The sequence below is a fragment of the Haplochromis burtoni genome, unplaced genomic scaffold, assembly GCF_018398535.1.
Source record: "Haplochromis burtoni strain Fernald_Lab_line unplaced genomic scaffold, NCSU_Asbu1 Contig_93, whole genome shotgun sequence".
In the NCBI taxonomy this organism is placed as follows: Eukaryota; Metazoa; Chordata; class Actinopteri; order Cichliformes; family Cichlidae; genus Haplochromis; species Haplochromis burtoni.
This window is the reverse complement of record NW_024582454.1, coordinates 751,753-770,394: the sequence shown is the minus strand read 5'-3', so window position 1 is coordinate 770,394 and position 18,642 is coordinate 751,753. Positions and strand designations below refer to the sequence as shown.

General features: G+C 39.2%; 1 protein-coding gene across 2 annotated transcripts; it reads right to left on the bottom strand.

Annotated features, from left to right (window-relative positions):
• Positions 1-804: 804 nt before the first annotated feature.
• On the bottom strand, positions 805-16,660 carry unc93a (unc-93 homolog A). Of its 2 annotated transcripts, none has more exons than XM_005930468.3 (9): positions 16,544-16,660; positions 8,728-8,873; positions 6,695-6,876; positions 6,278-6,507; positions 3,779-3,904; positions 3,414-3,625; positions 2,513-2,648; positions 2,261-2,392; positions 805-1,610 (listed from the first exon to the last, which is right to left on the bottom strand). In XM_005930468.3, exons 2-9 carry the CDS (start codon positions 8,815-8,817, stop codon positions 1,324-1,326), a joined length of 1,395 nt encoding a protein of 464 aa, XP_005930530.1. In that variant the 5' UTR covers positions 8,818-8,873; positions 16,544-16,660; the 3' UTR covers positions 805-1,323. The 2 variants fall into 2 exon arrangements, with proteins under 2 accessions (XP_005930530.1, XP_014191683.1); XM_014336197.2 differs by having other exon boundaries at positions 16,167-16,594.
• Positions 16,661-18,642: the final 1,982 nt, after the last annotated feature.

The following is an 18,642-nucleotide window of genomic DNA, read 5'->3' as shown; positions in this document are numbered from 1 at the left end:
TTTTTTAGTTTGGTCAAGGTCTATTCTCGTTAGAGATAATATTTGACTATGACTGGTAGTTTCTCTTTACCAGCATAAAAAGTACATGTTCAGTCCAACGACTGTTTTCAAAATCCAAGGGACTCTGTGGGGATCTAAGAATTAGAAATGTAGATTTACACCAGTTAGGAACGTTTCTTGGAACCATTTCTAATTGACTGCAGAATCCAGCATCACCAGTTTAGAAAAAACTGTACGAAATTTATTCAGATGTGTGACCACCTTGCTAAGGTGTGAAAGAAAACCCTCAGATAAAAGGAAATTGGTTAGGTTGTTCAGGAATTACCAAAGCTCAATTTTGCCTTGAACTGGAATACCAGCACCACTGTGCTCAGTGGACTGAGAGGGTGCAGATCAGAAAGCAATGTTCAGTCTGTAGTTAGAACCTGCAGGTGCACTGTGGCTTCCTGCCATAGTCCAGAAACATGCATATAAGGTTAACTGGTGTGGGAACATGAAAGGTTGGCTCTTTTTTGTTAGCCGTGTGATAAGTCGCTAGTTTCTAGTGAGCTCTTGTCTCTAAATACCCAAACTGTCCATATATGATCAACCCATCACAGGCCAGGCTGATTGCAGAGCTTCTGTGCTGGACTTTAGTCTCTCCAGGACCTCAGGGGCTGACAGTGGTCGTTGACCATTTTGTCCAGCTCACTCTAATGAATCAGTGAGTGTTGTGTTGAATGCTGTTTGTGTGGCAACATCTCTCTGTCCTATTTCTTCCTTAACGTTTACAAAGTTATATGAACTTTACAACATTGGCAACTGTTAAGATAACAATTTAATCTGGTATTTTTCAAACATCTCACAGGTATGATTTCACTTAATCGCGGTATATAGTAGAATAGCTTACGAAAACAGGAAATGATACTGCTCTGTGTGCAATCACTGGTCACATCCTGGTCACACAGCAGCCGTAAATGACAATAGAAAAAGGCAGTAAAATAAAGTGGCTAAGATTGCACGCACACATTGCTCAACATTTAGCCGACATAGATACTGAAGACTGAAGCACGTGAATGATGACAACAGTACAGTGCCAACCAAACAAAATGTTTCAAACAGAAGCTACAAAGCTGGCCTTATTTTTAAAAAAAATAAAGTTATTTTTTTTAAAAAAAGCAAGACATTACAGTTTGTGTTGCTTTACCACAAGGAAGAAAAGAGCAAAGTCAATGTCTGGTAAAGTTCAACAGACGTGGGCTTATTGCTTACTGCACCTCTACAATCACATCATGCGTTTACAATGACATTCATTCGACAGGAGGCATGCTGCACTTTGTGTCTCTACAAGTGTGTCTGGCAGACGATGTCGTCATTTGCTTTGATGACTTCTTTGTGATTTTGGTAGTCTCCTTCTTGAATGGGTTTCGTTGGATGCTTGTGTTCATGGTACTCCACTATCGGGTAAGTGATGGCGGTGACCACCAGCACGGCCAGCACGATGTACAGTTTATACTCCAGGCATAAGAACGTGCTGTAGGCGAAGGCGATGACAAAACCCAACGACTCCCACATCCGGTAGTTTGCAAACGCCGCCTCTTTTTCCCGCGGGAAGAGGATGCCGTAAAGAGCTGTGAGACAAGGGGGTAGGTGCGCCAAGAGAAGGTAATTAAGTCCAGGTAATAAAGGTAGTGACTGCCAGTAAGGCTTATGGCCTTTATTTCTACCTGCAATTGCTTCTGCAGCTGTAAATGTCTTTTTGGACTGGTTTTAAACTCCTGTGTCGTCAGGTCATGTTACACTTTACTTTTTTTGAGTAATGACCCTTATGGCACTTATAACAATGGATTTAGTTTCTATGTCTGAAGAGCAAAGACAACATACAGTGTTTTAAATAGCCAACAGGGGGCGTAACCTGTGTGTGCAGAAGGACTTTAAATCCTATGAAAGTCTAGAGGAAAACCACCTTCTGACTGAGCCTGTAAACACTTTCCTGGTAAGTCACGCTTGTGAGTCATACTGAAGGAATTTTAAAGTTCCTTTTGTTACCATCTCCGTCTCCACAGAAAATTTAGTTTACGCTGGTTTAAGGTTCACGGTTTCAGAGTGCACACTGCAAAGCAGCATCTCAGGGGAGAGCCAGCAACAGCATGTTATCTTGAAGGGGAGATCAGCTAGATTCTTGCTCATTTTAAGCTTAAATTTGAGTTTTAACTAAAAAAAATCCTCATTTCTGGGTGTACCTGTTAGTTGCCTCAGGTGGGCTGATTGGGTTTCTTACCATTAGTCTGGGTTTGCCAGATAGCATCTGACAAACCCCACAGAGCAGGAAACACAAAAAACACAGCAAGCTGGTCACGATGAGGCCTCCAGTACAAAAGAGCAATGATGCAGCTTAAGTTCGTCAGTGCAGCTGAAAGTGGAAAGGAAAATAATAAAAGAGGCACGAAATGTATTAATACAAACATCAACAACAAAACAAAAACAGCAGTCAACGGTCTTTAATTATTGTATTTTGTTAAAAAGGTTGTACCCAGGGCAAAGAGTGGAGCTCTTCCAGTGTGCTGGGCGAGTCTCCCAAAGAGAATTGAACAAAGGGAATTGGAAGCTCCAAAACACATCATTACAAAACCAACATAATGGATCCCCAAAGCACAAGTCACATAGTTCTGCGAAGAAACACAGCAGACATTTATAATCATTATTGCTGTTGACAAAATTGGTAACACCTGGATAAGCAGTGGGCTGTTTTCAAAGAAAGTGTTAGTTCAGAGGAATGAATGGCTTTCCCAGGGCAAATTAGCATCAGAACAAACTACAAGGCTTCTGGAACGATGTTCTTTGGAGAGATGAAACCAAAGAGGAAACCTTTGGGCATAATGTCCGCTATCACGTTTGGTGAAAACCAAATACAAACATCCGCACAAACACCTCATACGAAATGTGAAGCACGGTGGTGGAGTGGTAATGATTCTGGCTTGTTTTGCAGACACAGGACTTGGGCACAACGCAGTCATGTATGCTGAAGTACTTTAGAGTCAAATGTGATGGCATCTACCTGACAGATAAACTAGGCTGAAATTGTGTCATGCAACGGACCAATAATGCCAAGGACAGAAGCAAATCTACAACTAAATGGTTAAAAAAGAATCAAGGTGCACAATCAAAGTCAGACCCCAACCCAGGTCAGTGTTGCTGACTTCAGTTAATTGGAGATAATGTATCTGTATTCAGGAGTGGGACCACACCTCCCTTCACACCCCTTCTGGTTTTCCATCAATATATGACCCCCCCCCAAGTCAAGCTGTACTGCGCTAATAATGAAAAGATCTAAAAAAATTAGGCTAATATATCAAATCCTTTTATTTAACTATATGACTTAATGAAAACTGCACTAACACCTGAAAGCTTTCATCTTTTGGAGCAGTCCTTACCTTGGTGTACTCCCCTGAAAGGAAGCTCTGTTCAAAGCCGCTGTACATGGTGAGTGGGATGAGCGTCACCAGCCTCCAGTCCTTCAGGAGCCTGAATGTTGCCAAGAACGTGTGGCAAAACGGCTGCTGGCTGCCACGAAACTCGCTGGCCTGCTCACGGTCGATGTTGTCCAGAAACACGGCCACGATCAGGATGGCCAGCACACCCACGCCTGCCACACACAAAGAACAGTGATTCAGAAGACAGCTGCAATATGTTAGTCGCACCTTCGCGAGCGGTTGTGTGGTTATATAATTTCTTTGCTTCAAAGTTTGGCTGATTACTGATTAGCTAACACCCTCATTCAGGTGATTGGAAACTTTACCGATGTAGCTTCCGACGAGCGTCCACACCAGTTTCTGCTCAGGCCTTGTGGTGTTCCCATAAGCAGTGACATTAAGGCCGCAGTCGGCTGCTCCACAGCTTTCCAGCTGCTCCTGTGGGATGTCAACTGTCAGAAAAATATACAATTTATTTAAGCGAATATATCACGACCAACAGAAAGAATGCAGAGAGAAACATGATACAGTTGCGGTTTTTGTTTTGTTTGCACTTTTCTAAAAATAATAATAATATTCGCCCTTTCTGTTCATCAAGGATGATTCAGTGTTACCTTACAATGTAAAGCTCTTTAAGGCAGCTGTTAAATTTAAACCCACAGCTGAAGCATGACCGTAAAATCACGTTTTCCTTGTTTATGTGCCGCGCATGCTAAGAACACGTGCGGGTGAAGTAAGAGGCACATTTTATAGCCCAGCTTTTACACGCTCACTGTAGCCCTTGAAACATCACAGTCACGCCTTTTCTTGACCTTGTGATGTTTTCTACCAAGGTCAAGGACACGGCGCTAGAAAAAGGTGAATGTCTGACCCACGCTCACTGGTTCATTCTGCATATGCAGCCTTGGCTCTCCCCTTGTCAGCTGTCAGATTGTCTGTTTGCACTCAGTTTGTCCTCCTCTTGTTCCTCACGCCCCCTTTTGATTCATGTTTTGTTTGGAGTCAGTATATCCCTGTTTTCTTTAACTTTTTTCCTTATCTGTTTGCAGGGCTCAGACACTAAAATCTTTACTTTTTTATTTGATCTAACTCAGTCCAGTGTCCCTAAAATACCAATGTTACAAAAAATCTCTCAATTTTTTGTACTGGAAGTGTGTTGGATTGTACTGGACACTTGGAATTGTCGTATCGATGAGAATTGTGTTGAAAATTGTTGGTAGAACGGCCAAGTTTACTTATTTTAGTCGATCAGCACGTTTAAACTGTAAAACTATAAAGATTTTGTTGCTGATAGTTTCGTTTAAAAACGTTTGTATCTAAACAGTGTCCCAAAGTAAGACGGAAATAAAACTGAAATAAATGTCTCTGTGGAGTCATTCTTCCAAGAAAGTCTCCTTTTAAACTGATAAGCAGAGAGTATTGATGCCATAAAGTAACATACTGCATACCTGGGAACTTTAAACACACCTTTTCTCATACTGTCCTTAAATTGAACCATAAAATGATTGTAAGACATCACTTAGACCTTGTTCAGTGATGAGCTGAAGCTGGCAGCAACACAAGGCATCGTTTTAATATGTTAAATATGTTTCTTTGAGCAAGTTTTTCACAACTGAGCCAAGTGTCCTCTTTTTTGGAAATTAAAATATGGTCACCCTACTTAAGCTAAACTTGTCAAATCTGAGTTTGTAAAAGATTTTTAAACCTGTTTTTACATCTTTTTAAACTCTAAAAGTCAAGCAAGTTTTGAGGGCTTTGACTGTTTCTTGCAGGCGCAGCAGCCTCGACACAAACTGAGTTTATACACAAGTACCTGAAGAAAAGACTTGCTAGTGTAAAATTCAGATATGCAGGGCTACCTGCTGTGGTGACCCAATTTTTTGTTTGTTTGTTTATCACTGTAAATTGTGATTTTTAATGATTGTAAGTCAAGCCAATCACCACCAATCACCAGGCTAACATTTGTTGCTAAGCTGCCTCTTCTCCTTACACTCCTAAATGTTACATCAGTGAAAATCTTCACTCATTTCCAGTATTTTTTTTATTCCTGAACTCTCTTATAGTAGCTTTGCATGAGTCACATTAAAGGACAATCACAAGCGGTTTTGAACAGTAAGTGGGCGTGGCTTCTCCGCGTCGGCTCACAGAGGTTACGCATACATACGCTGAAAGGGTCACTTTTAGTGAAACCTGTTTTTTATTTCCTTGAAACAAAAAGGTAGAGTAACAGACTTTGAGGTACACCGTGTCTCCGATGTGTTACCTAATCAGTGGCATTTAAGCGGCTGTGCACAGTGGATCAGCTGCTGTAGGTGCCGTGATTTAGTAACATGTCAGAGTCTCTAGAAATAATTTCCAGTCCAAAGCCAGAGGGAGATGTCACTGTAGTGACGTCTATCCTTTATATATGGTCTATGGTTCAGCTCTGAGAAAAAAATAGCAAAGCTGTTTTTGTTTTTTAATGGAAACATGTCATTTGTTATTTGTAATGGCGGTTTAATACTGCAGGCTTTGTTTATGGAGCAATGCCGATAGGCTTGCCCATCGAATGAGAGAAAATACTTCATAAATAATACTTTCAAATGCTTGAAACCCCACTGCAAACGTACAACATTTCAATGATAAATAAGGAAAATGTGCAAAGTGTTGCATGCTGTTTTCAAGCTTACTACTGAGGAATTAAACTTACTGGTATAAACAAATAAAACTGCGCACTGCAACCCCAAAAAGTTAACATTGTACAACTTTCAATGCACAATTAATGAGGCAATTAAACCAGTTCTGGTTCAATTTAATCAAAATGTGACCACTTTTCTGCTGCCTACCAATAGCTGTGTCCTGTCCAAAGATGAGGGAAGACATCAGGTTTCCCCAAACAGCGGAAGACTGAAAGATGAAAAAGAAGATGCCGAAATAGTAGTTGATCACGTCAGAGCCTTTTTTGTTGTCTTTGGCGGCCTGCACGTTCCCAGATATGGTCAGGTAGGTGCATTTAGCCGACCACAGAGGAGAGCCACCCAACCCCAGGATCACGGAGGTGGGGATGAGAGTGTACCTGTGTGAGAAAGCAACACTTGGTCTCAGCTTCAAGACTTTTTATTAGCCAATGAGGTTATTGGACAAGACGTGTTGCAGTTGGGTATCCTATTACAAAAATAATCTTTAATAACAGACATTAAAAAATTAGAACCCCAATTAGCCTCATTCATTTATTGTTTTTAATTGATTGTCTGGTTGATTACCATCCTGGGAAGAGGTTTCCCAACGAGTAGGACACGTAGCAGGCCATGCTAACCACAATGGTCCATTTACAGCCCAGGTTTTTGATCATGATGGGAGGGAGAAACATGGAGGAGATGATGATGGAGGCGTAGACGACGCTCAGAGAGGCCACGCCCATCCCCTCCGCTGCATTCAGACTGCTCTGCACAGAGAGCAGAAACACTAGAAGTGTTGATCAGAGGTTCAATGCTATGAAGTCGACTGCACTATAATCAAAACAAAACAGTTTTTTCTAAAAGTAGACAAATTTGAGTATTTTTTTATATGCTCAAAATATTTTTATATATAGTGAGCCGGCGGATTTACACACAGAATAAGTGTTTAAAATTCGTGCTTGGACTTTTGAGTGATGTAAGGATTGCACATAATGCAGCACTGTTTATAAATAGGGATGTTTCAGCTTTGCTATGTAGCCCAATCTATGTCTTATAAGCTTTGGGAAACACTTTGAATTAATATTACTGTTACACTGACCTACATACTGATAATTACATAATAATTACACAATATCAGTGTTTAAAGCAAGTTGATCATTAAAGGTGGCAATATTGGTGTAATATTATTTAAACACCGATTGTGATTTGAAAGTTAATTGATTTCATATCGATGATTAAGTTGATATTTAGATATATTATATATGTATAAATTTATTATATATATATTGTATATATATATAAAAAGTATATTATATAACTTATGTTATATAATATATATACTATATGTATATATATTTAGGTATATATATTAGTATATATATATATACTATATGTATATATGTATATATGTATATGTGTATATATGTATATATATATATATGTGTGTGTGTATATATATATATATATGTGTGTGTGTATATATATATATATATGTGTGTGTGTATATATAATATAGTGTATATATATATATAGTATATATATATATATATACATATATATGATTTATGCCACGTGCTTATAACTGTCAAGTTTTTTTTATTTTATCTAGAGTACTTCTAGTGTGTGCACAGATAATTATGTTTAAAGTAAACAGAAAACTGTTTAATTTACGCTTTACTTTAAAACTGTCCAGCTCTCAACATACAACAGAAATATGGAATTTTTGTAGATATAATATGTACGGATGTGAAAGTTTTTATAGTTTATAACAGTACAAATAAAAATTTGAAATGTTTTGGTTTTTGCTCACATCATTTTTATAGATAGAAAATCCTATTTTTATGTTAAAAATACAAAGAAAGTTCTGTTACTTTACACAACTAATACAGTAATTGCAGTTGTGGTATTACAAATAAATTACCATATCTTATTTGCATTTTTATTTGTATTTTGAAATAATTAATTTTTTTTTCATTGTCTTTATTTTTATTTTTATTTTCAACAGAGCTCAACAGACTGGCGGCGTGTCCAGAGTGTACCGTGCCTCTCGCCTTATGGCAGCTGGTAGAGGATGGATGAATGGATTGTCATTATTATAATATTAGTAGTAGTAGTAGTGATAGTAGTAGTATCAATATATTATGAGTTATGCGTGCATGTGGAAATACAGAAATGAAAAGATTTTTCCAAATTAATCATACATGTGAAGAGTGTGAAGCTTTACCGGGAAAAGGAAAAAAACTACAATTATTAGCATACTATGTGCACCATTAATATTATACCAATATTTATATTTGTTAGTACCATTGTATTGTTCAGTTGTGATATAATAGTCAAGAAAATAACAAATTAATCCAGAATGGATTACTGGCATCATTTGTTGACTATAGGTATGCAATGTATTTAACATCTCATAGTCAGTTAGAATGAATACATTCTTCGAAGCTCCAATAATGATTGAATGAAATCCGGCGCTGACTGACAAACATGACCGGTAATTATTGACATATGGAAAACTTGTAAAGTAAATTATTCCTTGGTCCTTTCAACTGTGGAAGGAAAAATCACTCCTTTTTTTCCCTCCTTAACAAGCAGTAAATTGTAAATCTTCCACCTACCTGCAAACTCTGCAGACCTCCATAAGCCGTGAACAGGGACAGAAACCCAACTGAGACCACCAGCACATTCTTGAAGTTGCGGCTGATCATGGCTGCTTCTTTAAAAGTATATTTAACAAAGCAAAAAACCTTCTCAGAGCATTAACCTTTAAAAACAAAAAACAAAGAAAAAGAAGTTGTGTTAGGTTTTTGTATTTTGTTTTTTTGTTTTGTTTTTTAGATTCGTGGCTTCATGCAGCAGCTGCACAGAGTGAAGTCAGAGGTCGCTCACTGCTGAAGGTATTTCTGATAAACCTTTACACTGGAAATAACTGAGAACAAAGTCCAGCCCTCTTTCTGTCACACACATACGCCCATACACCCACGCATTACGCATGTTTTTGCAGACAACTATATATTGCATTTCTTATCATGTTGGCCTCAAAATATGGTGCAATTTGCTCACATATCAAGCTCATATATCAGACTGCCCTTCTTTAAATCCTGCACTTTCTCTGAGTCATCGCACATGTTTTGCCTGTAATTGTTGATCATTACTACTTTAAAGCTTCATTCTTCTCACTCAACCCCTCTTCCTCCTTCTTTTTAGTTCCTTTTAAGATTTTGAATCCAGACTCCTTGTGTGTACTTACACCATGCATACATACAGGAGCAGTGAGCACAGAGCAAAGGTTTACAGTGTGTTACCTCTCATTCTTTATTTTTATGAACGTACAAGACATCTTTTGCTTTTCACAGCATGACAGCTTGTTGTTGTTGTTTTCTTAAACAGAAAACACAGGGACACCGCAGTCCCCTCTGTTATCTCAGCTGTACCCAAAGAGAAATAAATTCCAAACCAGCCAGTGAGTGCACGCAGATCATTTAATTTGTGTAGCTTTTGGTGAAGTTTTTTGTGACTTGTGATGGTCAAAAAGCTGCTTCACTGCGTCGGGGCTGATTTGACGAATGAAACTTCTGTCTATATTATCTGGTGTTTATTTAAAGCTATCAGAAGGGATGGCAGATTACAGGTGGAACAGTTTGAGACTAATCATATGAGCCAACTCTAAGAAACAGCTGTTTGAAACTCTTCATATCTCTACAGATAAAGTGTTGGGTGGTGTTGGCCTAATGAGAACAGATGTAGGTCACACACAGCGCTGCACAGACCTGGAGCTTTCTCACTGCCTATTGGATATCGGGCTGTCATGGTTTGGATATTGGGAAACATGCTTTCTTGCCTGTCTTCTTGTCTGGCTTTGTCCTAAGTTAAACAGGTTTTTCAACCCTTTTGATTTGCCTGAAGGACTTCCTGCAGTGTGTGTTTGGTTTTGTTTCTAATATTTTAAGGTCCTCAATACACAATACAATACACATACACACAAAAACATTATTATAAAATGTTTGGGAAAAAGCTTGGCTTGGTTAAAAAGGGCCCAGTTTAGATCAAAATAGACCTTTTCTCCAGGCCTTATGCCAGGTGGCGACAGCTGTGTCTACAACAAGACTTGTGATCCTATAGAAGTCTGCGAGAACGCAGCTTTCTGTCTTTGTAAACACTTTAATGCTGAGTTTATGGGCTCAGTCACTCGTTTTGGAGCATGCTGAATAAAAAATGATGTTTGTTTTGAAAATCTTTTCCACGCTGTGTTTCAGATTGTAGTATTATCTGTGTGAAGTCATTGACTTGACTTTGGTTTAGCTGGGGAGGGTGGGGGCTTCAAAAGACGCACAAGAGTTTGTGAAACTGTCACAATAAGTCATTCAAATTTTTCCCCTTATGCACGTCTTTTTGTGTAGGAGAGCATGAAGCTGTAAGATTGTCCTCCTCATGTCACAGGTGTACTCACCATGGCAACCACACACCGACACACATGTATTAAAAAACACGTCAGCCATACAAATTGTACAAATAATGTGTGAAAGTCTGTGATGGGTCTGTTTGTTTGTGTGTTCGTTGCTAAACTTTTGCACTGAGAGAAAAAGTCTCATGTCTGGCTTCACTTTTGCAATGTAACTGGGGTTAAATTTTACATGCGATTTGGGCAGGGGCGTAATTTCCAGGGGGGTTAGGGGGGTTATGACCCCCCACCCCCAATAATCAGACCCATCCAATATAACCCCCCCAATAAAATTATGAATTATCTTGTATAAATAGGCTGTTGATTTTCCCTACTCATTTCAGGTATTACCAGCAAAATACTTGCATGTTTAATCATCTGGGAATTTACCCAGATTTATTTATTTATTTAGACAGAGACCTTGCCCCCCCACCCCAATGTTCAGCACAAAGTTACGCCCATGGATTGGGGCCACAACCAAAAAACTAACAATAAAAAATAATAGTGTAAAATCTGCGTGAAAGAAATGAATACAAATGAATAGATGACTTCTTAATAAGCCGTGTCTGTAACATTTAACATAATTTCTCTGGCCTCTGGAGAAAAATAACTCTTTAAAAAGTGAATGACTGTGAGTGTGACTCTCCACGTTCCTCCTTGTCAGCGTGAAGGTTCAGAGTGTGAACTTTATGGCAGGTGACAAAGTACTTGAAATCTGTGGACACTTTAAACAGTTGTTTTTCATGTTTGAATTATATAAAACTATTTTATAGCTTTGTAAAAGAAACCGAATTGTTTGGCGTGAGTGCTTAAACAAATCGAATGTTTCTGATTGCTGTGACAATACAAATGAAAAGTGCACGTCAGACTTTATCCAAAACAAAGGAGGAGCTCGTTGAACTGTGGCCAAACATCGGATAATTTGCTCTCGTAGACTGTCATAATCTGAAATTATCATGGAGTGATAGCCGTTATCGCACGAGAATATCTTGAATTTAATGTTTTCAAGTGGAAATGACTGAGTGTGAGATCAGTGTTGATTAGGTTAGGGCTTGAAAAGAATCAAAAGTCCTTCCCAGTAAACTGACTTTTACTACGTGCAGATTCTCCACTAAATAATAAAATAGCAGGGCTGGTGCAATTACGTTGTTATGCTGCAGGTTTATCAGAGATCAGATCTGTGTTTATGGGCGTGTTATAGATGATCCACCCTGTTCTTTAGACGCAGTTTGCTGTGACTGCATGTTTTTGTTTGGATTTACATCATAAGTAGACTTTCTTCCCTGTAATATCTGATTGATGTTCATCATGTAAAATGAGCGACTCGAGAAAGATAGAGAGAAGTTATTGTCTGAATGCATGCCGCTATTAAGCTGAGGTAGTGATGAAAGATGAAAAGATCCCAAATGTTCCTTAAAAAAACTTTTTTTCTTAAGTTATTTAAGTCATCAAGTCATTGTTTTCCTTTAGTGTTAAAGCCCAGGTTTTTTATGCATTTAAAATGATTAGAAAGCAGCTTTTTGAAGAACAAAGTACAGCCTTCCGTGTTTCAAACACAGTAGAAGCATAAATAGCAGTTAGGTCCTGATGCTCAAATGCATCAAATGCATCGGCAACATTTGTGTCATAATACTGAACATGCTGAAATGAGCTGCCAGGATTGCTGAACAAACCACGGGCCTCTGGAACAATTCCCTTTATCGGTCCAAAGAGGAGATGTTTGACCATAATGTACAAAACACATCATATCAGCACAAACACTTCATGACTGGTTGTTAAGCACAGTGGTGGAGAGGTGATGATTTGAGCTTGTTTTCCAGACACAAACCGGGGTTGTATTCTAGACTCACATGAGAGGCCATCAGCACGACACCTGGGTCGTGCAACAGGACAATGATCCCAAGCACCGTAATAAATCTACAATAGAATGAAAAATAAAATAATAAACTGTCAACGTACTGAGGCAACTTTGTAAAGAGGAGTCCGTCACAAACCCTCCAACGATGCGAGCAACTGATAAAGTCAGAAAAGGTGGATCTACGAGATTACGAGAAGTGCTGGTTTCTGTTGGGCCTGCAGGGATGCTCACGATTAAATAAACGTATTTAATCCCTGTTGTCGGAACTGTTGCTTTTCTAAGCTATATTTCAAAGTGAAAAACTTACAGATAAACAAACAAACAAACCAACTCTGTAACAAACTGTCCAGGACACACTAGGGATGCACTGAGTCTAGTTGTGTTAATGTAGATGCATACATTCCCACACTCAGTGTTCATTAGCATGCATATAATCAAATCAAATGCACATTCAGCAGGGGTACAAACTGCACACTTAAAAATATACATGTGACTGTTTTTAGCAGTGGTTGGGTATGAGATCATGTAGACTGAAAATTTTGACAAAGCTTGTGCTGTTTGATCTAAATCTGGCCTGCAGAGGCAGAAAAGTGCTGACCTGGTCTGTTTTTATTCATATGTGGAGCGCCGTGACCGATGAGACTGTTACTGGTGCACGGCTGTGAGGCCGTGGATCTCAAACCTCAGGACCTCTAACTGCACACAGAAATCAAACAGAAGTCACTTTTTATTCAGACCTTTAAGGACACAACTGTCGAGCTTCAGAGGAAGCAAATTTATCTGCACATTGTCGCTTAAAATGAAATATGTAAAACCAAACATTAAAGCTGTTTTTGGCAAAGATAAAAGTGAATTTTCCTTCATTTTGAAGAAATGAAACTCGGCGCGTCAAAAGTTGAACAACCTGCCATGAAGGTCGACTAAGGAGCTCTGGAGCAGGAGCATGAACTACAGACACACATTTATAAACAACTTCCATTAAGAATGGCCCATTCACACAAGGTCAAAACAATACAAATGTATGTCAGCTTGACTATATTATACCTATTTAACAGTTTTACATGTTTAAGAAATCTTTCATCTCTGGATAACTTGAGGGAGCTGGTGATGATTAGTCGCCACCGCTGGACTGTCTGTTTGATAAACTAGAGCTGAGCTTCAGCTTAATCTCAAAGACGTAATCAAAGCTGCTCATCGAGTGCAGCAGCTCTTTAAATCCCACATCTTCGGGACTCTATGTGAAGTGTTTTGAGCAGGCTTTCCAGCTTTTCAGCAGCAGGGTTGTAAAATAAGCAGAGCAGTGGATCTGACTTCACAGGAGGACGTTTGCATGTCCCATGTTCCTGGGTTTCTCTCCAGGTCTTAATACTACTACTACTACTACTAATAATAATAATAATAAGCTATTTTGAACAAGTGAGTTTTGAGCTGGGACTTAAAGAGGGAGAAGGAAGTGATATTTCTTAAATCAGGGCGCAGGGAATTCCAGAGTCGAGGAGCAGAGCAGCTTCTTTCCTGAAGCATGCACCACTCAGAAACTCTAAATTATCCATCCAGTTTGGGTGCTGATTAAAATCTAGCTAAACAAAACCCGTCATTTGTTTCCTGTCCAGAATAGTTTTCTAGGCGACGTAAATGAGTGAAATTGTTGGTGGTAAATTCAACCACTAGATGGCGACAAACACACACACAGATGCGCGCAGAGCAGGTTCGAGTTTTGTCGTTTTCACATCAGTTTAGTTTCAATTTACTGAAACTTACACGGTCCGCTTGTGTTAATGTCAGGTTTAGTTTTCTTTATTATAATCGTGGTTGCAATGGGAAAGATTTAAGAAGATCAGAGCAGATTCTCAGCCACGAAGATAAAAACAAAGACAAAAACAATCTCTCTGCAAATGCTAAAGTGAAGCCAGTGAAGCCTTTTCCAATATGCAATACATTAACATTGATATCTGCTCATATGCACCCCTGCTGGCATATCTGACCCAACTTAGATGACGGATGATAAAGTCTAGATGATGACACCATGCTTTAATAGAAGTGTCGCGGATAAATACAACAAAATAAAACTAGTACCGGTACCGAAAGAACGAAAAGGTATTCATAACACACATGAAAAGACCAAGGAAAACCGAGTGAACGATAAAAGCGATAACAAAATAACGCTGAAAACCGATAAAAACCCCTGAAAACTATATATTTCACACCTGAGACTCAACTCTCCACCAAACGACTCACGGACCGGTACCGGTCCGAGGTCCAGGGGTTGGGGACCGCTGTTTTAAAGCACTTGGTGTCTCTAGATACATGGCAACCTATGAGCCAGGAGTCTAATTGGTTATTTATAACCTGTACTTCACTGCAGTTTTAAGATAAATATTCATCGCGTCAACCTAAGTCTTTGTTATACGCTTTGTTACATCCTGTGAGGCTGTGGGAGTGTGTGGGCGTGGTGTTGTCTTCTCCCTCTCCTCCTCCTTCTTTCTTGCCCCTCCCCTTGTCTCTCTCCGCCCCTGCCTTCTCCTTTCGGACACACCTGCTGCTCATCTGCCCTCGTTACCACCAATTACCCTCAGAGGTGATATAAGCTGGAGAAGAGCAGTGTGGAGGTGGGGGAGAGGTTTCCGCTGTGGTGGGCAGTGTGTGAGATACTGGTTTAGGTATGGAAACGGCCTGCTGTGTGTGATCAGCCCCATTGTGCGTGGCTCTTTGTGAGTAGTTCTTAACTGAGCGGTGTTTTCCCTTAAGTGACGGCAGCCTCCATTAGTTTGTTTGGCCTGCCTGGGTATTGTTACTAGCAGCGTTGCTGTCTTTTTCTGTTGAAGCCTTATAGTTGTTTTCTTTCACTATCTCTTTGGGTTGACCTGTCTGATTTATCATTAAAGCAGCGGTGCTGTCTCTTTTTGTTGTTACTATTTATGATTATTGAGGTATTTGACTATAATAAAGATTTATTTTGTGCTAAATACCTCTGCCTGGCGTTCTTTTCATTTCACCTGCATCCAACTGTTACTGCCCCCCACCCTCATCGCCTAGTTTTTATGTGGGGATGTAACATGCTTGATAAATCAAAAAAGCTTAATTTTGCACATCCTTTGCAGGTTAGAGGAAATATTTTAGATATGAAACTTTTGAATTAAAGTGTGTGTGTGTGTGTGTGTGTGTGTGTGTATAAAGGGACCCAGGAAAATGATAACAATAGGATATTTAACAGAATATGTTAAATGAGTCAAATTGGAGAAAACAATAAGAGTGAATACAGCTATTTTAGCCAATGAAAGAAAATGAATGAATAAAATTAAGTCCCTTAAAAAATAAATAAAATAGGGGGATCCCAATTTTATAATCCAAACATAATCTTAACTAAAAAGCTAAAAATGCCTGGGTTATTTGTGTTGCTCTGCATCTTTGCATTTCATGCATTTATTTGTTTTGTTTGAATTAGTTTAAGTTCTTATGTGATCATTTCTCTTGCTTATTGGTGTCCTAATCTCACTTCTCTGACTGCATCTCCCTGCTTGTCGAGTTTCTTTGCAGTTCCCCTGTTTTTATTTCCCTTTTCCTATTAGCGCTGAATAGTGCTATATAAATAACAATAATAATGGACTGGATTTATATAGCGCTTTTTAAGGCACCCAAAGCGCTTTCCCGGTATTTAAGATCAGCATCCTCATCTCTCTTTTGCAAGATCGTCGACTAACCTCATGTTGGTAACGGGCCGATGCGGTTCATGGTCTTTGTGAACGACTCGTACTCACCTGATCTTTTCTTTGCTTCTAGTTGCCATGTTTTCTCTGTCACTCAACTACTGCTCAGGATTTTCTGGACACAGTTCTCCACTTTGTTGCCGTATCATTGCATCATTTGCTATCTCCACCTGCCTTCCTTCCTGCCATCTTCTTTTGTGGATCACTGGGAAACAAGGTTGGAATAATTTCTCTCACTCTCCACTGAGGAGCTCACCTGACCTTCCACCTTCCCAGTGCTGTTTACGCTTCACATCTTCAGTCTCGTTTCCTCTGCAATCCCTTCTAATCATGCTCTGCCCACATTTAGACCTGTTAGCAAAGAAGTCCTCCTTTGTGTTGCCACTTTTTCCCAATGTTCCTGTAAAATAAACTCATTGAAACCTTACCGCTTGCTCCCGTGCTTGCATCTGTTTTTGGGTCCAAGTTCTTGCTCTAGCCTCCAGGCTCCCGTAACAGTAGCTCTTCACTGATCAGACCCTGTTACTTTTTTCTCTTAATTTCCCCTTTTTTCTTTTTCTGTTTTCTCAAAATGCAGAAGGAACTCCTCTTTGCTGCAGGCACATATGACAAAAGAGCCTAACCAGTCTGCAGGATCCTCTGCAAACAAGTCAGTGCAATGCCAAGAAATGTCTATTTGAAGCCTAACGCTTTAATCATGTAATTACTTTCAAAATATTTTTATTTTTGCACTTGACACCTAGTAACCCATGGTAGTATTGCACTATATGATTATTGCCAGTTAAAATATTTTAAAAAAGCACTTTTGAATCTCGTAAATCCCCAACTTTTGTTTTCCCAGAAAAATTAATAGGCCTCATTTACAGCAGATGCACACAAATCTGCATGTACAAATGTTTCATATACAAATCTGTCACTGATCTTTATTTACATATTTAGACCAGAATGAGGAAGTCTTGGCTATTTATATAAATTTAAAAAGGAAATTGTGTTTTCCTCTTTGCTGAGCTAAGCTCCGGGCTGTTAATGGACATTACACATTTATAACCTGTAAATAGTGTCAACATTATCATCCAGAGTTTTAGCTTCAACTGGAAATCCAACATCTCTGACTTGGTGCCTAAAACACTGGAAAAGCAAACATAAAAGCTTCACCTCATTTGAGGTTATCGAAGCCAGATTTAAGGGATGTCGATGTAAACTGTCTGTGTATGTTGTCTTGACTCATCTGGTAGGAACATGGGAATCCTTTCCTAGCCAACTTTGTTATCCACACCATGTGACACGACCTCAGCATTAGATTCTCTCCCCTGATAAATGCCCTCATGCTCAACAACGCCCTGAAAAGTCCTCAGAACTAATGCCAAAACTAACTATTCTGTTATCACAGGCTGAGCCTGCTTCTCATTAATGGTACATCTGAATTCCCCTTTAATATCAATCAAAATACTCTAGTAGAATCACCTCAGGCGATGGGTATTTCTGTAAGAGAAACAGCAACTGATTGAAATCTAAAAACACACCGATAACCTTTAACTGAGCAAAACAGAATGAAACGCTAACTCCTTTGGTTGTGTATCTCTAATGAGAGAAGAATTAAGAGGGAAAAGCGTGCATGCACTGATACAATGTGGAAAAAGCAAAAAGCAAACAAAGAGACACATTTTACATAGCACCCTGTTTGTCTTTGACATTCTTTTTAAATGACTAAAGCACAAAGTCATGCAACAGAGAGCTGACTGCTGATGAACACGGAAATCAGAAAGGAAATTATTCAAATTTGCTTTTATATAGAGACAGAAAAGGGTGAATGAAACCATGGGATTTTTAACAAGTTCTGAAAGTACTTTGCTGTAATTATTTCACTCTTCCAAAACCTCTCCAGAGACTGTCTGTGGCAGTATTTCAAAGAGAAACCTGATTAAGGTTCTTCGACCTCACAGGGTTAAACAGACTGTATAGTGTTTCCTTCACTTTAGAGGACGTTACATTGACTTGAAGTCATTTCCTGGAAACTTTATCAAAACCTACCCATGACAACCTAAACTTAACTTTGAAACAAGCTTCAGCCTAAAATGTAATCTCCAAAGTTATTAGTTATTATTAGTAGTCACAGTGTGAACCTATAAACAGACTTATGTCACCCACAGCATGACTGGTATATGTACATGCACATATTTCTCGGCCTGGAGGTAGGTAATAGGGAATAGAGAGGCAGACACACAGGTATGTCTGCACTCCAGATATGGGCTGAAAGCTCTGTGAGCAGACCAGCTTACGGCACTTTAATAATGCAGAGTGTGCATGAGAGAGTGAGGTGAGCCACTAGAGGACTCTGTTATACACAAAATGAAGAACTGAACACATTTGGGAACGATACAGCCCGAGGCCCAGCATTAGGCTTCAGACCATCTCACTCTGGCATCTGACGTCCTTCAAGGAAACTAAACAACCTTAACCTCCCACCAGAGACTAAAAGGACACATTATTTTAATGATTCTTTAGGTAGATGACTGTAATAAGTCAC

Coding starts and splice junctions, on each gene's coding strand:
- unc93a (XM_005930468.3), bottom strand. CDS start 8,817: ATGATCAGCCGCAACTTCAAGAATGTGCTGGTGGTCTCAGTTGGGTTT. Junction 3,905..6,277: donor TGGACAGGACACAGCTATTG/GTAGGCAGCAGA, acceptor TTTTTCTGACAG/TTGACATCCCACAGGAGCAG. Junction 3,626..3,778: donor GCTCGTCGGAAGCTACATCG/GTAAAGTTTCCA, acceptor TGTGTGTGGCAG/GCGTGGGTGTGCTGGCCATC.